General features: G+C 44.1%; 1 protein-coding gene across 1 annotated transcript in view; it reads right to left on the minus strand.

Moving 5' to 3' along the window:
* LOC129409540 (pleckstrin homology domain-containing family G member 7-like) overlaps nucleotides 1–21,800 on the minus strand; it is a 55,979-nt gene that overhangs the window by 27,885 nt on the left and 6,294 nt on the right. The window contains exon 3 of the mRNA XM_055155929.1: nucleotides 18,318–18,337. Coding sequence (XP_055011904.1) covers nucleotides 18,318–18,337 — 20 coding nt within the window. The remainder of the gene's footprint in view (nucleotides 1–18,317; nucleotides 18,338–21,800) is intronic.

Genomic DNA, 21,800 nt, shown 5'->3' on the forward strand with positions numbered 1-21,800 from the left:
TCGCCAAGGAGGTTATGTTTTTGCCAGTGTTTGTCTGTTTGTCTGTTTGTTTGTTTGTCTGTTAGCAACATAACTCAAAAACTTATGGACCGATTTTGATGAAATTTTCAGGATTTGTTGGAAAACTGATTTCATTTTGGGGCTGATCCGGAAGAAATCCTGGATTCTGGATCACTTTGAAATTTTAGTTAACATTGTGGTAAATGGGGCCAAAAATTTTGTTTCTCAATATCTTGGTTAATTATTGACCAAACCCCATGAAATTTGACTCAGGGATGGACAATGGGACAACAATGGCTGATCCGGATCTGATCCAGAAGACGGATTTTATCATAATTTATATAAAAAATGGGGGTAGTCCTTGGCGGAGGTCTGCGCTCTCTGACTGCTTTTCTAGTTTATTATTTATTTTTTAATTTTTTTGTATTTCTGGTTCTGTAGTTTTTATTAGTCATATGACACAACTACAACTCCAGCAGCAGATTGTTAAATAACAGGTTGTACTGAAAAAAGGATGTATTAGGTCAGAAGTGTCTGAAACTGAAAACGTTCTGACTAATTGTCAGGAAAATTAATTGATTAATTAATAAATGTAAATGTTTTTTGATTGACTAATGACATTTGTCTTGATGTTCATGTTGTTCATGAATTGTATTTTAGAGGATAATAATACTGATGATGAATTTAAATGTACATTTTAGATCAGGAGAGTCAAACTCAAATTGACAGAGACCAAAATTTAAAACTGGGACTAGGTCGTGGGCCAAACTAAATATTTATTGAAAAATTTCAGCAACATCTGCATGTTTTCTCTTCTTTCGACATATGTAATGTTAAACCTTTTCTTATTCAAATAAATGTTTAATCATAGTTTTGCTTAAACACTGAATTCAGAACAAACAGAAGATAAAATAATAACAACATTTTAGATAAATCATGTCTCTGTAGTCGATCTGTGTGCAGCAGCAGCAGCTCTAATATAGATTTAATTTGATCTCACGGGCCAAATATAATTATATCGCGGGCCAAATTTAGCCCCCAGGCCTGAGTTTGACATATCTGTATTTGGGGGAGTTTTAAACGCAAAATTAAGAAAAAAATCCAGATGAGAACAAATGTACCAGAACTAAAAGTTAAAGTAAAATAAAATTAGAGAATCATCAAAAATCTGTCATAGGCATTTTAAACACTAAACTGGATAAAATCTAATAAATAAAATAAGATAATAAAAATTTACTCTTGGAATTCACCTGAAACTTTAAAATCAGCTCTGACCTTTGGAGATTTTACACGTGTAATTTGATACTAAACGTTTTTCTCCAACACAAACTGTCCAGAGATCACAGCTCGTCTTATCCACGCTCCCAAACACGCATCATTTACGACAACTTGGTCAGAACAGATAAAAGTTATTACAAAACACAATAAGGAAGTCGAGCGCGTCGGACAAAAAAGATAAAACGGTGATAAACTCAAGCAGATTTGTGTGACTGAGGAGTGATAAAGGCTCAGAATATAAATGTCGCTTCCTCGTACACGACGGACGCCCGGAGGTGGAACAGCGGCTACGGAATCTGCTCATTAAACCTTTCTATCGTCATGGAGACCAACCAGACAGAGTTCCAGGTCAGATCTGTGGAGAGGCGACCCCGCTCACAGTCACAATGTCTGTTTTTCTCCGTATTTTTGAGCTTTAAATCCACCTGTGATTGAATAAACGTCAAGTAGAGCCGTTTAAAGTCACACTGCGGAACATCCCAGACTGAGAAATGACATATGCATAGAAAAAGTTCCACAGTGCACCTTTAAAATGAATAATATTACTGAAGTTGAAGTACAAAGTAGTGGTTTAAAGCAAAAACTACTCAAGTAAAAGTAAGAAGTATTTGAGAAAAGAGTCACTGGTAACATAACATCTGAGTTATACTTTAAAGCTGCACTGTGTAACTTTTCTGGTGGAGAGAGGGTCTGTCACCTGCTTGTTTCCATGGATACGTCATTGCTCTGCCTGGAATGTTCCACAGTGTGACATTAAACAGCTCCACTTTACTTTTATTCAATTATAGACGCAGGTTTTATAGCTCAAAAACACCTCGAAAAACAAAATTCTGACTGTGAGCGGGGTCGCCTCTCCACAGATCTGACCTGGGAGCTTGGTCTGGGTTTGGTCTCCATGGAGATAGAAAGGTTTAAAGTCATACCGTGGAGCATTCCAGAAGAAGTAGTAACATCTCCATGGTGAAAAAGTCAGAGAAAGGGTCCATTTTGTGCGATATAGGAGCTTTAAAATAGATTTATTTTATCAACAATTTTCGCTCGTGAACATTGGGAACATTTTGAATATTTTCTGTGATGACGGTTCACTGCCGACGCTCAGATCAAAGCAGCAGAGTGAGGCAGGACTCGGGACATTTTTGTTTGAAGTCTTGAAAAAAACTGAAATACAGGCATTTTTCAAAAGACATTTTAACGTGCAGGTATGTGCAGGTTTAAATATTTGTAACATGTGCAGGTTTAAACAAAAAACCAACTCTTACTTGTGGCTGAAACGTTATTTGAGAGTGAGAGGGACACAGCATAAACAGGGTCACCGGGTTTTCAAAATTAAAACCTGGGACACTCTCGGTTTGTGGTGGTTGGTAATAATAAAAATGTGAAACAAGTGCGTGATTAAGAAAACTGTTCTGCACTCGGTCCATTCATGACGAACACGTGAGTCAGTACAGTCACATTTTCTTTTTGTTTTGGTCGTTTTTTTAAGCAGATTTTCTGTATTTTAACCAAACTCACCAACCAAACCAAACAAAATGTTATCAAATGCTGATCTTGAAATGATTGTTCGTTCTTTTATTTCATCTCGTTTAGATTATTGTAATTCTCTTTTTACTTGTTTTAACGCTTCTACTCTTAAACGGCTGCAACTTGTACAAAATGCGGCTGCAAGGTTTTTAACAGGAGCAAACAGACGAACTCACATTACACCTGTTTTATCTTCACTGCACTGGCTCCTGTTAAGCTCCGTGTTGATTTTAACATTTTGGTTTTAACTTACAGAACTTTAAACGGACAGGTGCCCCAGTACATCAGTGACTTACTGCGCCCGACTCCTCAGGTCAGAGCGCAGACTGGTCCTCAGTCAGAGCCTCTTGATGGTCCCAAAGACCCGATTTAAAACTCGGGGTGACGTGAGCTTTCAGGCTGTGGCTCCAAATGATGGAACGCCCTGCCCGGCTCTACGTGAGACAGACTCTATAAACTCTTTTAAAAAGCAGCTGCTCTTTAGACAGGCTTTTAGTTGACTGTATCTGTACTTCTTCGTTCTTGTTTATGTTTTTTATGTTTTTCTGTTTGCACTGCCTGATTTTTTTAATCTGTGAAAGGTGCAATATAAATAAAGATTTACTTACTTACTTTCAAACAAATGACAGTTTGTTGACAGAGCTGGTATCATTAAGAAGTTGCAGACGCCCTTCGATCCACACCTTGAGACGCCCTTCACCACTTTAATTAAATAAAGTCTAGATCGGCTGTGGCACTAAGTCTTTGTTAAATCACTCCTTGTGCAAAGTTCAATCCTCACAAACACTTCAGTCCTCAAAACAGTGAAATGTTCAAATGTGTCACATAAATGAGTTTTTTCCTCTGAACAAACAAAAACTGTAGCTGTAGAACAAAATAATTTAGTAGAAATACCCCTCACCCTATGGACACCTCTACTAATGAAGTCCCCTCCCAAACTGTCCTCCAAATCCCGCAGACGGACCCTTCGCCCTCCTCCTCCCGCAAATCCCTCCTGCCTCGCAGACCCCCTCCCCTCCTCGCAGACGCCCTCTCCTCCTCCTCGCAGACGCCCTCCCCTCCTCCTCGCAGACGCCTCCCTCCTCCCTCCTCGCAGACGCCTCCTCCCTCCCCCGCGCAGACGCTCCTCTCCTGCAGACGCCTCCTCCTCCTCCCCGCAGACGCCTCCTCCTCTCCCGCAGACCTCCTCCCCTCGCAGACGCCCTCCTCCTCCTCCTCGCAGCTCCCTCCTCTCCTCCTCCCGCAGACGCCCTCCCTCCCGCATCCCCTCCTCCTCCTCCGCAGACGCCCTCCTCCTCCTCCTCCTCCTCCTCCGCAGACGCCCTCCTCCTCCTCCTCCTCCTCCTCCCGCAGACGCCCTCCCCTCCTCTCCTCCTCCAGCCGCAGACGCCCTCCCCTCCTCGCAGACGCCCTCCCCTCCTCCTCGCAGACGCCCTCCCTCCTCCTCCTCGCAGACCTCGCAGACGCCCTCCTCCCCTCCTCCTCCGCGCAGACGCCCTCCCTCCTCTCCCGCAGACGCCTCCCCCTCCCCGCAGAACCTCCTCCTCGCCCTCTCCCTCCTCCTCCTCGCAGACGCCCTCCCCTCCTCCTCCTCCTCCTCCGCAGACGCCGCTCTCCCCTCCTCCTCCCGCAGACACCCTCCTCCTCTCCCGCAGACGCCCTCCCTCTCTCGCAGACGCTCTCCCCCTCCTCCTCGCAGACGCCCTCCCCTCCTCCTCCTCGCAGACGCTCTCCCTCCTCCTCCCGCCCTCCCTCCTCCTCCCTCCTCCTCCTCCTCCTCCCGCAGACGCTCCCCTCCTCCTCCTCCCGCAGAACGCCCCCTCCTCCTCCGCAGACGCCCTCCCCTCCTCCTCCCGCAGACGCCCTCCTCCTCCTCGCAGACGCCCTCCTCCTCCTCCTCCTCCTCGCAGACGCCTCTCCTCCTCCTCCTCCCGCAGACGCCCTCCTCCCTCCTCGCAGACGCCCTCCCCTCCTCCTCCCCGCAGACGCCTCCCCTCCTCCTCCTCAGACGCCAGACTCCCTCCTCCTCCTCCTCCTCCCGCAGACGCCCCCCCTCCGCCTCCCCTCCTCAGACGCCCCCTCCTCCTCCTCCGCAGACGCCCTCCTCCTCCTCTCCCGCAGACGCCCTCCTCCTCCTCCTCCTCCTCCTCGCAGACGCCCTCCCCCTCCTCCTCGCAGACCCCCCCCCCTCCTCCTCCTCCTCCCGCAGACGCCCTCCTCCTCCTCCTCGCAGACGCCCTCCCCCCCTCCTCCTCGCAGACGCCCTCCCCTCCTCCCGCAGACGCCCTCCTCCTCCTCCCTCCCGCAGACGCCCTCCTCCTCCCGCAGACGCCCTCCTCCTCCTCCCGCAGACGCCCTCCTCCTCCTCCGCAGACGCCCTCCTCTCTCCTCCGCAGACGCCCTCCTCCTCCTCCTCCGCAGACGCCCTCCTCCTCCTCCGCAGACGCCCTCCTCCTCCTCCCGCAGACGCCCCCCTCCTCCTCCTCGCAGACGCCGCGGTGAGACAGTAGCTCATTCGTGAGTGGAGGAACTCGCTCGAGCACTAAACCCGTGTAAGCCTGAGGAGTACACGCGCTCCTGCCGCTTTAAAACAGGACAGGTGACAGCTGACAGGTGACAGGTGACAGGCGCTCAGGCTCACTGCTACTGTCGGGCTCAGGGTGCATCATGGGAAATAGCAAAAGGATTTTAGGTGAATGTTTAAAGATATTTCTGACAAATAAAATTAGATCGTAGATACAAGTTCCGGAGCGTCTTTCTGGAAATTTGTGTTTATTTTTTCGATCTAAATTTGCCGTTTTGTTTGGTTTTATAGTGCTGCAAAATGACAGAATAAACTGCGACTAATACTACAGTTTACAGAATTTGTGTAGGTTTTTAAATAGGGCTGGGTATCGTTCATTAAGAAGTTGCCGATACGATACATATCTCGATACAGTGCACTTTCGGTTTGATACGATATATTTCAAATCGATTCGATACGGTTCAATAAAAAACAAAAGCTAAATCATGGCTCCGATACTAAAAGTCTTTGTTAAACCACTTTTTGTGTAAAGTTCATCTGAAAAATGCCCATTTTAATCATCAAAACAGTGAAAATGTCAAATGTGTTGAATAAAAAAAGATTTCTTCCTCTGAACAAGCAACAAAACTGTAGCTGTAACAAAATAATTAGTGAAAATTATACCGAAATACAAAATCCCATAGCTATAATCACGATCTGAAGTCTTGATATCTGATATAAACTGATTTAGGCAGCTGCCTCTTTACATGATATTATAGGACTAAGCAGGTCTAAAGCAGGACTAAACCAGAACTGAACGGACTAACCAGGACTGAAACAGATCTAAACCATGTAACAGGACTAAACAGAACTTAACGACTAGTGTCGGGACTCGATCTCTATCTCTCTCCCTTTCTCGACCCCAAGATAGTCCTGTTTATTTATTTTATGCTGAATATATTTTGCACGTTTTTTTTTACCCTATACATTTTTTGAAAGTTTAGTTTTTAGCCGCTGTCGCTGTCAAACTGAGTCTGAACGCGACGTGAAGAGAAAAAAGTGAGAGAAAGAAACACGACTCCCATTAAGGATAGGCTCCCGTCGTTCACTTCAAAGAGCCGGATCTAAGAGGCGCTTTTACGATCATCACTACTAGAGAGTAAATAAACAATCGCTATAGCCTTTAGCGTAAATGCACTAATTAATGATATGTGAAATTTAATCACACGTCATACAGTTTTACATCAATACTGTCCAGTAGCAATTACGGCAATATATCACTTTACAATAGCCAATAGAAAACAGGTTTATGTGTGAGAGACACAACAGCTAAACGCTAACTAATCAGCTAGCTGTCGACATATTATCAACAACTCACACGGCTCCTCTTCACATCACAAATCTGCACTAATAAATGTCTTTTAACCCTGACAAACCGATGTCCGAAAAAGATTATAATCTCAGTGTTGGATCTGTGTCTGCAGGTGTAAACAAACACACGTGAGTGACGCGACTCTGTGGTGTGTTCAACAGTACGACACACAGACAATGACTGTAGATAAATACTGATGTGGAGACAATTTAGACATTTATCTGTCTGTAAATTGGATTAAATGAACAGAATGTAAGAGTCTAAGTTTATAACGAGGTATCAATGCCAGTGAAATATCGGCCCAATCAGCAAGCATATCGCCGATAACCAATATGCCTCCATGTTCATATCAGCCGATAATATCGGCCGCTGATATATCGTCGGGCTCTAGTGAAAATATACCCAAAATACTCTTGATATATCGATACAGCAGCCACGATATCGATACTGTATCATCACATTAAACGATACAATATATATATATCAATATTTTTGCACAGCCCTATTTTTAAAGATATTTCTGATGTATGAAAACACTCAGTTATATAAGTTTAATGCCACAGGGTGGAACATTTCAGCTGCTGAACACTGGACTTTAGAGGGAAAAGTGAAGGAAACTTGTGCTGTTATATGATGTTGTTGAGGAAAACTAACAGAATTTGTGTAGTTTTTTAAAGATATTTCTGACATACAAAAACACTCATAGTTCGATTGTAGATGGAACATTTCAGCTGTTGAACACTGGACTTTAGAAGGAATGTGAAGGAAACGAGCACTAGTGTAAGATTTTACTTACTTAAATTTTACGTAAACCTAAATTAAGAACATATATTTTAGTTTTGGTCCCGAGTCATATGTCACTCTGAACTTGAGCAGAGGTCAGAGGTCAGTATGTGTCCAGCTGAGGTGTGGGACTCTGCCTCTGGAGACGAGACGCTTCCATCAGCCCCAGAGGAGGAGCTCATGTGTCTGTGCGACTTGAAATGAAATGCATTTTCTGTTTTACTGTCCTTTGTATCATGAGCAGTTCTTCTGTCAGTTCTTCTGTCAGTTCTTCTGTCAGTTCTTCTGTCAGTTCTTCTGTCGGTTCTTCTGTCGGTTCTTCTGTCGGTTCTTCTGTCGGTTCTTCTGTCGGTTCTTCTATCAGTTCTTCTGTCAGTTCTTCTGTCAGTTCTTCTGTCAGTTCTTAGTTCTTCTGTCAGTTCTTCTGTCAGTTGTGTCAAATGTGTTTTGGTGTTTGTTGCTGCGTCTGATGAGGAGAGACTAGAGTATTTGTGTTAAAGGTTGTATAGAGGATTTTTTAAGCGAAAAGAAATACAGCAACAGTCCTTTTTCAAATGTTGTGCATGTGTGACGCCTCCTTCCTCCTCCACAGCCTCAGGAGAAACATCTCCTCCCGCCTCTTTACTCTAGAAATCACGCTTGTTTACATCCAGTGCATGTTCAGAATTACTGTTGAAGTGACCTGTCTGGAAATAATTTAGCGACCGACGCGTCAGTTTTTAGACCCTTCATCTGCTTCATTTGCGCAATTGCTGGAAGAAATCTCCAAGAATCACCTCAGTTTGTCTTCGCTCCTTTTCCCCTTCTCTTCTTCTTTCAGCGACCTCAAAAACTGACTTTCTTTTGCGGCGAACTGGTCGTGGATTCTCGTCCGCCATCGCAACAAACTTTGTGCGAACTGCAAGGAAGCTACAGTTTGAAAAACCCTCTAAGAACCGCTGCATAAACCACGTAATCCCTGCACGCCGTGAGTCAGTTACACTAGAAACGTAGGGAGTTTGATTGACAACTCAACAGCCAACAGAAAATGAGGCAGCCTCGTCATCTATTGGCTGATGTTTATCTGGCCTCACTACGTCCACAGTCGATAGATTTTCATTCTGTTTTTTTTTTTTGGTCATCATAATTACAAGGCTGCTGCATCTCTGTAATGGTGTTATAAACTTTCACTGACAATTTGAAACTAAAAAAAATCCTCCATACAACCTTTAAGTTGGCTCAGTTTATGTTTAAATCCTGGAACCTCCGTAAGAGACACTTTATATTTGAAGTGTGATCTGTCTGTGTATTGTTTTATGTGTCTTATAATTCAATGCGGGTTCGGCACCAACTAAATGGTGCATGACACTAAATAAGTAAACTCAACTAAACTAAACTAAACTATTAAAACAGCCATAGTTGGATAAGTTTATGTTGAGTTTATAAAGCCATAAAGTGGAACATTTTAGCTGCTGAATACTGGACTTTAGAGGGAAAGCGAAGGAAACCAGTAAAGTTGAAGAGACAAGAATCTGTCGAAGTAAGTTACAGGTAAAGTCTGTGGAGAGGAGACACTTCTGACAGAATGAATACAGATTTTTTTAAAGATATTTTACACAGTTATATAAGTTTAAATGCCATAGAGTGGATGTTTTTGGACGAGAAGTGTGACATTTCTGACATATAAAAACAGCCATGTTGATACGACATGAGACTTTCAGCTGTTGAACAGGGAAAGTGAAGGAAACCAGTAAAGTTGAAGAGACAAGAATCTGTCGAAGTAAGTTCCAGGTAAAGTCTGTGGAGAAGTGACTCTACTGAGAGAATCATTACAGGCTTTTCAAGATATTTTGACACAGTTCAATAAGTTTAATGACATAAGGTGGAACATTTCAGCCGTTGAACACTGGACTTTAAAGCAGGCGTGTCCAAACTACGGCCCGTGGGCCAAATGCGGCCTCAGACAAATTTTTCTTGGCCCTCAGACTTCCAGGTGAATTGGCCCAAATGACTTTGCATCAATTAAAAAATGAACTTTATGCTACAAGTTTTTTGAAAATCTACCTTGATAAAGCCAATATTTAATATTTATTGTGTGGATTTCAGGATTTTAGCATGAATAAAGACTGATGGCTCATTCTAATGTGTTTAAACTTGCACATATTTCAATTATTCACTGTATTGAGCTCCAGTCTATGACCTCGATCAGCCTCTGCTTCATCTGTGTTTAGAAATGTGGCCCTCGATGAAAAAAGTTTGGACTGTGTGAAGGAAACCTGTACTATTATGTCTATTTTTTTGAGTGTGTGAGAAGATGAAAAGTGTGACATTTCTGACATATAAAAACACCCACAGTTGGATAAGTTTAAAGCCATAGGGTGGATTATTTCAGCCGTTGAACACTGGACTTTAGAGGGAAAAGTGAAGGAAACCAGTAAAGTTGAAGAGAAAAGAATCAAAGTAAGTTGCAGGTAAAGTCTGTGGAGAGGAGACTCTTCTGAGACAATAAGTACAGGTTTAAAAATATATTTCTGACTTACAAAAACAGCCATAGTTAGATAAATTTATGTTGAGTTTATAAAGCCATAGAGTGGAACATTTTAGCCATTGAACACTGGACTTTAGAGAGAAAAGTGAAGGAAATCTGTACTAATTTTAAGTCTTTTTTTGGGCGTGAGAAGAGACAAGAATCTGTTAATTCAAATTGCAGGTAAAGTCTGTGGAGAGGAGACTCTTCTGACAGCATCAATACAGGTTTGACGTATAAAACCGGCCACAGTTAGATAAGTTTAATGCCATAGGGTGGAACATTTCAGCCGTTGCACACTGGCCTGTGGAGGGGAGAGAGAGTGCACTGGCGGAGGGAAACCTGTCCTGTTATGAGCCTGTGTGTTTTATGGGTGTGTGAACTGACAAGAATCTGTCAGAGCAGATCAGCTCAGAGCTCCGGGACGCACGGAAGAACGTGATTCCGGAGCGTCTTCCTGGAATTGCGCATTAATTTTGTGGCCGTAAACAAACACAACAACAAACGTGCGGCGGTTCTGTTCATCGAGAGTCATTACATGAACATGAAAGAGTTTGTGACGCTTCTGGGAATGCGGTTTCCTCTTTCACACGTTTAACAACGCACAAACCCGGCACATTGAGGCTGCGCTCACACACAGAACACACTCTGTTCCACCTTGTGATGTCATGTGGTGATACAGCAGGTGCTCCACTGTGTTTTTAAACTCCACACACCTTCACTAGAATCATCTGGGTCTTTTTCAGTTCTACAGTTTCCAACCTTAATGAACTAAAATACATGGAGTGTTTTAAGCAGCACTCAACCAATGTTTTTTTTTTTTTGACATTAATGACACTAATAAATCGGGAGTTGGAGGAGCTGACAGTCGATATAAAAGCTGATATATTTAGTGATGTAAAAATTCAGTGTAAATCTTCAGTTGATTATAAAACTTAGGTTTGGCTCAAATGGATTTAAATTTTTTAATATTTTTTTTTAGGCAACATTTATTGTTATTTTGTCTCTTTATGTCATATTTAAAGACGGTAGGTCAGCCTAGTGGTCTTTTTACATCACATTCAAGTCTGTAGTCCTGTTTTAGTCCTAGTTTAGACCTGATGTAGTCCGGGTTTAGTCTTAGTTCAGTCCTGGTTTAGACCTGACGTAGTCCTAGTTTAGAAATAACATTCCGCCAATAGACATACATGAAGAACACCCAGGGGCGGACTGGCAATCTGTGCGTTCTGGAAAAGCCCAGAACGGCCGTCCAGTCTAGGACTGAACCAGGACTGAACCAGGACTGAACCAGGACTGAACCAGGACTGAACCAGGTCTAAACCAGGTCTAAACCAGGTCTAAACCAGGTCTAAACCAGGACAAAACCAGGACAAAACCAGGACAAACCAGGACAAAACCAGGACAAAACCAGGACAAAACCAGGACAAAACCAGGACAAAACCAGGACAAAACCAGGACTTGAGAGAGAGGGAGAACCCTGAGCCCGTGGAGCAGTGTGTCCGTAAAGTGCGATCGGGCCACGACTGCACTTTGCTCTGTGAGGTGCCGACCTCTGGCCTTTTGCCTGTGGTCACCTGACGGTCTACGCGGGCGCACCTCCAGGCCCGTCCCAACACTCAGTCCTGGTTGAGTCCTGGTTCAGTCCTATTTTAGTCCAGCATCTCGATCGATGTTTCTTCTGTCTGTGAAGTGATGTTGTATTTTTGACCGTCGAGTCGCGTTTGTGAATTTGTATTCGTACTGAAGAAAGTGTAATCGTAAATTTTCATTTGGTGACTGTAATTCTTGATGTCCTAACTTTTCAGTTCATATTCCAATTCATAAAATTCACACAGCACATTTTATGTACGACTGAAAACATCCAAGAGTTTGTGCATATAATATAATAAATATTCGTAGAGTGTTTTGAGCAGCACTCGACCGATGTTTTTTTTTTTTTTTTTTGTGGCCAATATGATCCCAATAAAACGGGAGTTGGAGGAGCTGACAGTCGATATAAAAGTCGATATATTTAGTGATGTAAAAATTCCCTTCAGTTGATTATATAACTTAAGTCTGGCTCTACTGGATTTTAAATTGTGTTTGTTTAGGCAACATTTATTGTTATTCTGCGTTTTTACGTCATATTTAAAGACAGAAGGTCGGACTAATGGTGTTTTTGCAACACATTCAAGTCTGTAAACAAAGTAAAAACTACCGCTATCAGCCTTTAGCGTTATCGTAAATGTGCGGTAATTAGAGGCGTAAATGCCGATCATTCACACCTCTGTTCAAAGCTCATTTACATCAGTGCAGGTCCAGTCACATGTGCAGACACTAGAGTCACTTTACACTAGAACAATGTAAGAGGAAGGCTCTAGAGGCGACTGCTCTGTGCCATTTAGGAAAAGTACCTTTGGACAACCCTCTTTTGCTTATCGAGCTGCTCAAACATGGAACACAGAGCAGCTCATGTACGAGAACTTTCAACACTGGCAGCATTTTCTAAAGCTTTAAAACAGTGGTTATTCAATGGTCAAATATGTCACCATGTTTAACCAATTCATATTTTCTTTTATTTTGAGGGGTTGTTGGTTTAACTCTTGGCTTAATTCTTAAATATCACGCCGGTAAATTGGACTCAAATGCAACACAAGTACTCAGGCAAACAAAGTCTTATTTGAATAACTGAAAGTGTCCTATAACAGGAAATGTTTATAATGACAACTCAGACTGAAAATATAACAGAGGAATATATGATCTTAAATGTGAACGAAAATATCTTCCAAGACTGGGAAATACACTGGTAAAAAACAGACTGGGAATAAACTCAGGAACAGGGAAAGCAAACAGGGAAACACAGAATTGCAGAGGTCACAAACAGAACAGATTCAGGGAACACAGGGTTTTCAGATTTCAGGAGCTTGAGTGTCTGTCTTTACAGGTTGACAATCTGGCAAAGACTGAGTAGAGGGAGTATATACAGACTGGCCTGGGCTGATTATGGAATGAGAGGCAGCTGCAGGAAAAGGGAGGAAGGCAGCAAAAGGTGGACCGGAATGGACTGACAAACAGAGCTGGACTGGGGAAAACAAACAAAAAGGCAGAACTGTGACATTAAACTTCTGACTTTGAACTTCAAATAAACGGTTTGAAACTAATTGTGTGTACAGTGAGTGTGTTGGTGTTGTGCACTTTTGTATGATTGTTGCTGTACTTTTCCTTGTCCTATAGATGATTTTACATCAATCTGCCGAGGGACTGAAGATGGAAATTAGCCACGTTGGCTATAATCTTTACATATTTACATTTTTAATGTTCATTAATATGTACTGACCCTTTACAAATAAATAAAATAAGAAATAAGAAGAAACAGAGTGTTTATGTGGAGCTACAGCAGATCAACAACGAGAAAGAACCAAAACTAACTTCAAAACCGACACATCTGCAACACTCAGCCTCACACAGGCTCCTCTCAGATCACAAGTCTGCACTAATAAGCGTCCTTTTAATCCTGACTCAAAATAATCATCCGTAAAAATAATATAATCCAGCATGTTGACAGCAGCTGCGTGTGTGAACAGGCGTCACAGACAAATTACTGAAGTGTTGCCACATATTCAGACATTTATCTGCCTGTAAATTGGATTAAATGGACATAATGTAGAGAGTCTGAGCTTTATAACGACGTATGACCTGCCCACGTGGACTATCGACCCAGATCGGCAAGATTTAGGTCTAATATGTCTCCAAGAGCCCATATCAGCTGATAATATCGGTCGAGCCGTAGTTTTGGGCTTTGGAGATGTAGACAGACTAAAGGAGTTCACGTAAAACCTACTATTGCAGTGCAGTCACCTGGAAATCTGATTCAGAAATGAACAACTGTGTGACTTTGGAAAAGATCACTTGGATTTATACACTGTTGGGCAAGTTACTTTAAAACTGTAATGTGTTATTTATTACTTATTACTGTCATTTCAAAGTAATTCGTGACATTACAATATTACTGCATTTAAAATGTAAGGCGTTACATTACTATTGCATTACTTTAAGTTACTCTCACCAAAATAACTGCGAAGATGCTGAACTTTTGCGCCGTATATGGACTGAACCAGGACTAAACCAGGTCTAAACCAGGTCTAAACCAGGACTAAACCAGAGCTGAACCAGGACTGAACCAGGACTATAACAGGACTAACCTCGGACTGATTCCAGGACTGAAGAGGAGAACTAAACCAGGACTGAACTAGGACTAAAACAGGACTAAACCAGAACTGAACTAGGACTAAAACAGGACTCACTGTCAGGACGGGCTCGAAGGTGACGCAGGAGAAAGGAGCGGCTCTGCTCCACACCTCATGGAGGTAAGAGCGGCTGTCGCCCGATCGCTCTTTATGGACCCTGCTGCTCGGGCTCGCGGCCCTGATTTCAGCAACTATTTGCAGGTACAAGACCCGGTGCAAGAGTCTGTTACAGCGCGTAACTTCTACCTTCCTTCAGCGTGTCCATAAGTCCAACTTTTTGTGCGATAGTGAGCATCTTCCTCTGCCTTTTGGGTGCGAGCGCAGGAGCCTTTGTCAGTGCAGAACGTTTTGTCGACGTTGTGGTTTTTGTCGGGGAGAAAACTTGCAAACATACAGCACTTCGGACGACTGTAAACCAGGTCTAAACCAGAACTGACCCAGGTCTAAGCCAGGTCTAAACAGCGTAGAGTTCTGTGTCGGTCCTTTCCCCGCGGTTACCTGAAGATCTACGCGGCCACGTCTCCGGCGTTTCCCCGCTGCTGATATCGCGGTGATTTTAGCGAATTTGTATGAAGAAAAACACACCACTTCGATCCATGTTAAAAAAACATTGTAACGCGCGTTACTCACATTTGTACCGAGTAAAATATTACTATTTTTTCCCCTGTAATGTCTTACATTACTGCGTTACAGCAAAAAGCAATGCATTACTGTAATTCATTACTTTTATAACACGTTACTCCCAACACTGGACTTATAAGACTTGTTAGACTATGGCAGCCTGACTTGGATTATGTGAATGTCGCCTCAACTGACGTCTGTGTATCTGTGTGAACGACTTGTGAGAAACATCCTCCCCCCTTTTTTTTTTTTTTTTTTTTGTGGGTGAGCGGGGTGGGCGCGGTGTTTTTGTTTTTCAGCTGTTTTCTTTTTTGTGTATTGTATAACTCAAACAAAAAACAAAAATAATATATTGAAAATACAAGGACTGGATGGAATATTTAAAAAGTGTCTCTGGTTCACGAGGAAACGAGGCCCGATGTCCAAAACTCTGGACTGTCCCTTTAAGTCCCACTTTAACTCTCACCGCCCGAGTTGTCTGCTCCTCTGTGTCTTTTATTTACAGCATTTTATTTATTTTTAATGCATTTTATTGGCTTTATTTACTGCTATTCTGTGACTTTGCTCTTATTTTATTTGACTGGTTTTATTATTTTAAGATTAGTGTGATTAAATGTGAGCGTTTATTTGATCGTTTTATTGTTGTTGTTGTTGTTGTATTTGTGCAGCATTTTGGAAACTGTTTGTGAAATGTGGATTAGATCAAGACTCGTTCACACCAGAGCGTCAAGTTTGTTTGTAAAGTTTATGTGGACCAAACCGGGACTAAACCAGGACCAAACCGGGACTAAACCGGGACTAAGACAGGACCAGACCAGCACTAAACCAAGACGAGACCGGGACCAGACGAGGACTAGACCAGAACCGGACCAGGACTAAACCAGGACATGACCGGGACTTGACCGGGACTAAACCGGGACTAAACCGGGACTAATCTAGGACCAGACCCGGACCAGACCCGGACCAGACCCGGACCAGACCAGGACCAGACCAGGACTAGACCAGGACTAGACCAGGACCAGACCAGGACTAGACCAGGATCAGACCAGGATCAGACCAGAATTAGACCAAATTAGACCAGAATTAGACCAGAATTAGACCCGGACTAATCCAGGATCAGACTCTGATTAAACCAGGACAAGACCAGGACTAAACCAGGACTATACGAGGACTAATCCAGGATCAGACCAGGATCAGACCAGGACTAGACCAGGACCAGGGCAGGACTAAACCAGAACTAAACCAGGACTAGAACAGGATTAAGCCAGGACTAAGCCAGGACCAGACCAGCACTAAACCAAGACTAGACCGGAACCAGACGAGGGGACTAGACCAGAACCGGACCAGAACCGGACCAGGACTAAACCAGGACATGACCAGGACTAGACCAGGACTAGACCAGGACTAGACCAGGATCAGACCAGAATTAGACCAGGACCAGACAAGAATTAGACCAGGACTAAACCAGAACTAAACCAGGCCTAGACCAGGACTAGACCATCTGATCTCCTCCGCTGATGTTTTTACATAATAAAAACACTAAAGTCTGGTCCATTGTTTCGGGAAAGGACCAGGACCGGACTCTTGATTCCAGGTCTGAACAGCCTTTAGACTCAACTGACCAATAATTGAATAAATGGTTAATAAATGGACGTACAGGCTTTAGTCCAGGTTTCATCACTGCGTTCTTCATATTCTGCTCTAAATTCCAGCGTTCAGCGGTTAAATTCGTACGATCCTCCTCCAGCACCTGAGGCTTTAATGAGACACGCTCTTCTAACCAGGTCACTCGTCTTCCCCGTCCGTCGTTCTGTCCCGGGCACAAGTACGAGCCTGTGTCTTTGTGTCTGTGTCCACCCAAAACTCCCACAGAAACCAACCTTTGTCCCTGGAACAGAACACGATTCCCACAAACAAAACTGTCCCCGTCGAGCAGAGGCTTCCCCGGCCCGGACACCGAGAGGAGCAGCACAGAGCGTCATTACCGAGACAATAGACGGACTAATTATCCAGTAAAAAGGGGAAAACGGGGGGCGAGGCTGGAGGAAAACAGCCTTAATGAGCCCGAACAGAACCGGGGGACTTGTCCAAACTTCAGCCGGTTCCCCCGTGAACAAAGACGCGGCACAATGAATGGACAATGGAGCCTCTCATCAGATCCCGAGATGAACCAAAACGCGCCGTCGTGTTGTTTTCAGAGGCCTGCGCTCGGGAAAATACTGTTTATTCCGCGTTCATTCCGCAATATAAGATCACCCCGCCCACTTTGTGACGTCACGTAAACCTCGGACCGGTTCTGACCGATCGGAGACAGCAGCTAGAGCGAGATCAGAGCGAGGATCTATGAAAATAAAAACGGGATAAGACGTTCCAAGTACGGATGTAACAATATCGAGATATCGTATCGTCAAAGTTCTCACAATAACATCGTGGACCATCACAATAGATCGAATTATAAGTCTCTTTGTTTAAATCAGGAGAGTCAAACTCATTTTGTTCCGGGGGTCGTGTCCAACCGACTCTGATCCCAAAGTGTCCGGATCAGAAAACTCATGTCATATAAACCCCAAAAATAACAATAAGTTCAAATATTTGTGCAGAGAAACACAAATCTATTACAGAAATCTTTTTTAATTGATGAACTCTTTCTTTTACAAAATATTATAATATTATGAACAACCTGAAACTTTAAGGAAAATCCAATTTCAACACAAAGTTTTAACTTTCACTCGTATGCAAATAGAAATAATTCAATTTTTGTTGTAAAATCCTGCACTCGGCTCCACTTTTCTCATGTTGGACATTTTTCTGATGAGGGTGTCACGGTCAACAGTCAAAACGATCGTCCTTTAAGAGCGTTTGGAAAGAGACAAGTCTTCATTTGTGCTGCTCTGGTGGGAGGGGCCACGTACAGAGACGCTGGAGACGCTGCTGTGATAAACACCACAGAAAATTAACAAGATTTTAATAAAAATATAATTCAAATATTTTAGTAGAAAATCAGCCGAGGGCAAGATTAAAGGTCTTGGAGGGCCGGATCTGGCCCCCGGGCCGTATGTTTGACACCTGTGGTTTAAATGAAGAGTTATGATGCAGCAACAGCTAAAAAAACAAACAAACAAAAACTAAACTACAGAGACCAGGAGTGTCAGACATGCGGCCTCTCGCTCTCGGCCAAATTTGAATAATTTCAGCCCTGGAATTTCCAAACTAACTTCTGAACTGAAAAGTCAAACGAGCTGAGGTGGAAGAAACCAAAAACAGAGAGAAAATTCCAGAAAAAGCAACAACAACTCTGTAAATAAAAGTATTTGACGGAGCCTCCAGGGAAAAATTAAAGTTACACAAAGCGCCTTTCGAGACGGTTTTGCGTTTTTTAGTTTTGCTCGGACGTTTTATGTAAATGTTTCCGCGGTGCAGACAGTGACTCTTCTTTTTTTGATTGCGACAGTTTTATGCAAAGGTCGACTCCGCTCACACATGCAAAGCAGCTCAAAGTTCACTCACCTGTTATGACTCAGCTCCTCCTGCAAAACACAAGAGGAAAACGTCAGAAACCACCGTGGAAAAGTACAATATTTAATGTAGTATACGACATTATTGGTTTTAGGTCATAAATAAATAAAGAAATACAGATTATTAAAGAAAACATGTCACAAAAATCACATGTCAGAGAGTTTAAAATGCTCTCAAACTCAGATAATTAAATAAAAATACACATTATTTCAAACTAAAACCCACAATGAAACTAAACTCTCATCTGCAAAAATGACCAAAGCTGAAAAATAAACAGAAATAAAACAAAACTGAATCTGTGTGTCATTCGTTTATTTGTTTTTCAATATGAAATGAAATGAAATAAAATAAAAAAACAACTACTTTCTTCATTATTTGTCTCCAAAACCAAAATGAAAAACACAGATAATGATTCGTTTTTTCAGTTTTTGAGTTTTGTGTTTAAATGAAAAATGGAAAAAAAACGGATAACGGCCGTTTCCTGTTTACGTGACTTAAACTGCGAAGCTGGACTTTTGGGCTGCATATGGACTGAACCAGGACTAAACCAGGTCCGGGACCAGACCAGGACTGAGGCCAGACCAGACTGAGGCCAGGACTGAGGCCAGGACTGAGGCCGGGACTGAGACCGGGACTGAGACCGGGACTGAGACCGGGACTGAGACCGGGACTGAGACCGGTAAAAGACTGGGTGACTGAGACCGGGACTGAGACCGGGACTGAGACCGGGACTTGAGACTCGGACTGAGACCGGTAAAAGACTGGGTGACTGAGACTGGGACTGAGATCAGGACTTCAGACCGGGGCCAGACCAGAACTGAGACCGAGACTGAGACCGGGACCACCGGGACCGGTTTAGTCCTGTTTTAGTCCTGTGTTAGTCCTGGTTCAGGCCGTTATTCATTTAAACACAAAATTGAAAACTGAAAAAAAAAACTAATCATTATCTGATTTTTCATTTTGACATTGAGACAAGACCAAGTCCAAGACAAGACCGAGACCGAGACAAGACCGAGTCCGAGTCCAAGACAAGACCGAGCCCGAGACACGACCAAGCCCAAGACAAGACCGAGCCCGAGACCGAGACCAGACCGAGTCCGAGACCAAGACAAGACTGAGTCGAGAAGACCGAGACAGAGCCCGAGACAAGACCGAGAGTCCGAGACAAGACCGAGCCCGAGTCCGAGACAAGACCGAGCCCGAGTCCGAGACAAGACCCGAGTCCGAGACAAGACCGAGCCCGAGTCCGAGACAAGACCGAGCCCGAGTCCGAGACAAGACCGAGCCCGAGTCCGAGACAAGACCGAGCCCGAGTCCGAGACCCGAGCCGAGTCCGAGACAAGACCGACCCGAGTCCGAGACAAGACCGAGTCCGAGACAAGACCGAGTCGAGACACCGAGTCCGGACACGACCGAGTCCGAGACACGACCGAGTCCGAGACACCCGAGCCGAGACCGAGACAAGACCGAGCCCGAGACAAGACCGAGCCCAGAGACCGACCGAGTCCGAGACAAGACCGAGCCCGAGTCCGAGACAAGACCGAGTCCGAGTCCAAGACAAGACCGAGCCCGAGACAACGACCAAGCCCAGACAAGACCCGAGCCCGAGACCGAGACCAGACCGAGTCCGAGACCAAGACAAGACTGAGTCCGAGACAAGACCGAGTCCGAGACAAGACCAAGCCCAGACAAGACCGAGCCCGAGTCCGAGACAAGACCCGAGCCCGAGTCCGAGACAAGACCGAGCCCGAGTCCGAGAACAAGACCGAGCCGAGACAAAGACCGGTCCGAGACAAGACCGAGCCCGAGACAAGACCGAGACCGAGTCCGAGACAAGACCGAGCCCGAGTCGACAAGACCGAGACCGAGGACAAGACCGAGCCGAGACAAGACCGAGCCCGAGTCCGAGAGTCCGAGACAAGACCGAGCCCGAGACAAGACCGAGGAGTCCGAGACAAGACCGAGTCCGAGACAAGACCGAGTCCGGACACGACCGAGTCGAGACACGACCGAGTCCGAGACACGACCGACCCGAGACCGAGACAAGACCGAGCCGAGACAAGACCGAGCCCGAGACAAGACCGAGCCCCGAGTCCGAGACAAGACGAGCGAGCCCCGAGACAGACGAGTCCGAGACAAGACCGAGCCCGAGTCCGAGACAAGACCGAGCCGAGTCCGAGACAAGACCGAGCCCGAGTCCGAGACAAGACCGAGTCTGAGACAAGACCGGGTCCGAGACCAGACCGAGTCCGAGACAAGACCGAGTCCGAGACCAGACGACCGAGTCCGAGACCAGACCGAGTCCAGACCGAGTCCGAGACAAGACCGAGCCCGAGTCCGAGACAAGACCGAGTCCGAGACAAGACCGAGACCGAGTCCGAGACAAGACCGAGTCCGAGACAAGACGAGTCCGAGACAAGACCCGAGACAAGAGAGTCGAACAAGACCGAACCGAGACCGAGAGGAGCAAGACTAAGTCAAGATTGAGTCCGAGTAAATATTTTTTGCCAAAGCAACAAGCGGCCATTTTGAGGATTTGAAAAGAAAACATTAAAAAACACATAAAAATAGCAGAATTATTGGACTTTTTTTTCTTCACTACATGATTCCCTAAGTTTTATTTCATATATTTGATGTCTTGTGTTTGTATTTTAAACAGAGAAAGTAGAAAAACCCTGAGCGTGGGTGAACGTGGGTGTGTTTAAACGTTCACAGGGCGAGTCTCTGACCACATTCTAATATTAAACACATCCAGTCATTATGTCATTATGAAAACGACATCGCAAAACATAATGGAGTTTTGTTTGTTATTGTGGTATCAAAATCAGTATTGTGTATCCAGTTTTTTTTTCAATGAGAATAATAACTTTATATTGGAAATTTAAATAATAATCCTGAAATTACAACTGCATTTTTGGTCACAAACGTCTGGAGTTGTGTTTTGTTTTTGTTTCACTCTCACGTTTAACACATAAATCCTGCATTTTTAGGCCAAGTTCTCATAACTCTCAATCCGAAAACACCCTGTTCCACCTTGTGATGTCATGCAGTGATACAGGAAATGCTCCACTGTGTTTTTAAACTCCACACACCTTCACTAGAATCATTTGGATCATTTCAGCGTTTCTGGAATTGACAATTTCTACTGAAAAGTTTTGTTTTTGAGGAGAGAACAGCGTTATAACGGAGCTTAAAGGTGCATTATGTAACTTTTTGGCTTCTTGTTTCCATGGAGACGTCATCGCTCTGCTTCAAATGTTCCACAGTGTGACTTTAAACAGCTCGACTTTACATTTATTCAGTTACAGGTGGATTTAAAACTCAAAAATACAGAGAAAAACAAACATTGTGACTGTGAGCGGAGTCGCCTCTCCACAGATCTGACCTGGAACTTGGTCTGGTTTGGTCTCCATGAAGAGACAAAGTTTTAAAGCCATACTGTGGAATATTCCAGACAAAAAATAAACCAGGTCT

This window comes from Boleophthalmus pectinirostris, unplaced genomic scaffold, assembly GCF_026225935.1.
Source record: "Boleophthalmus pectinirostris isolate CB_2022bp ecotype Guang Dong unplaced genomic scaffold, ASM2622593v1 HiC_scaffold_2, whole genome shotgun sequence".
Classification (NCBI taxonomy): Eukaryota; Metazoa; Chordata; class Actinopteri; order Gobiiformes; family Gobiidae; genus Boleophthalmus; species Boleophthalmus pectinirostris.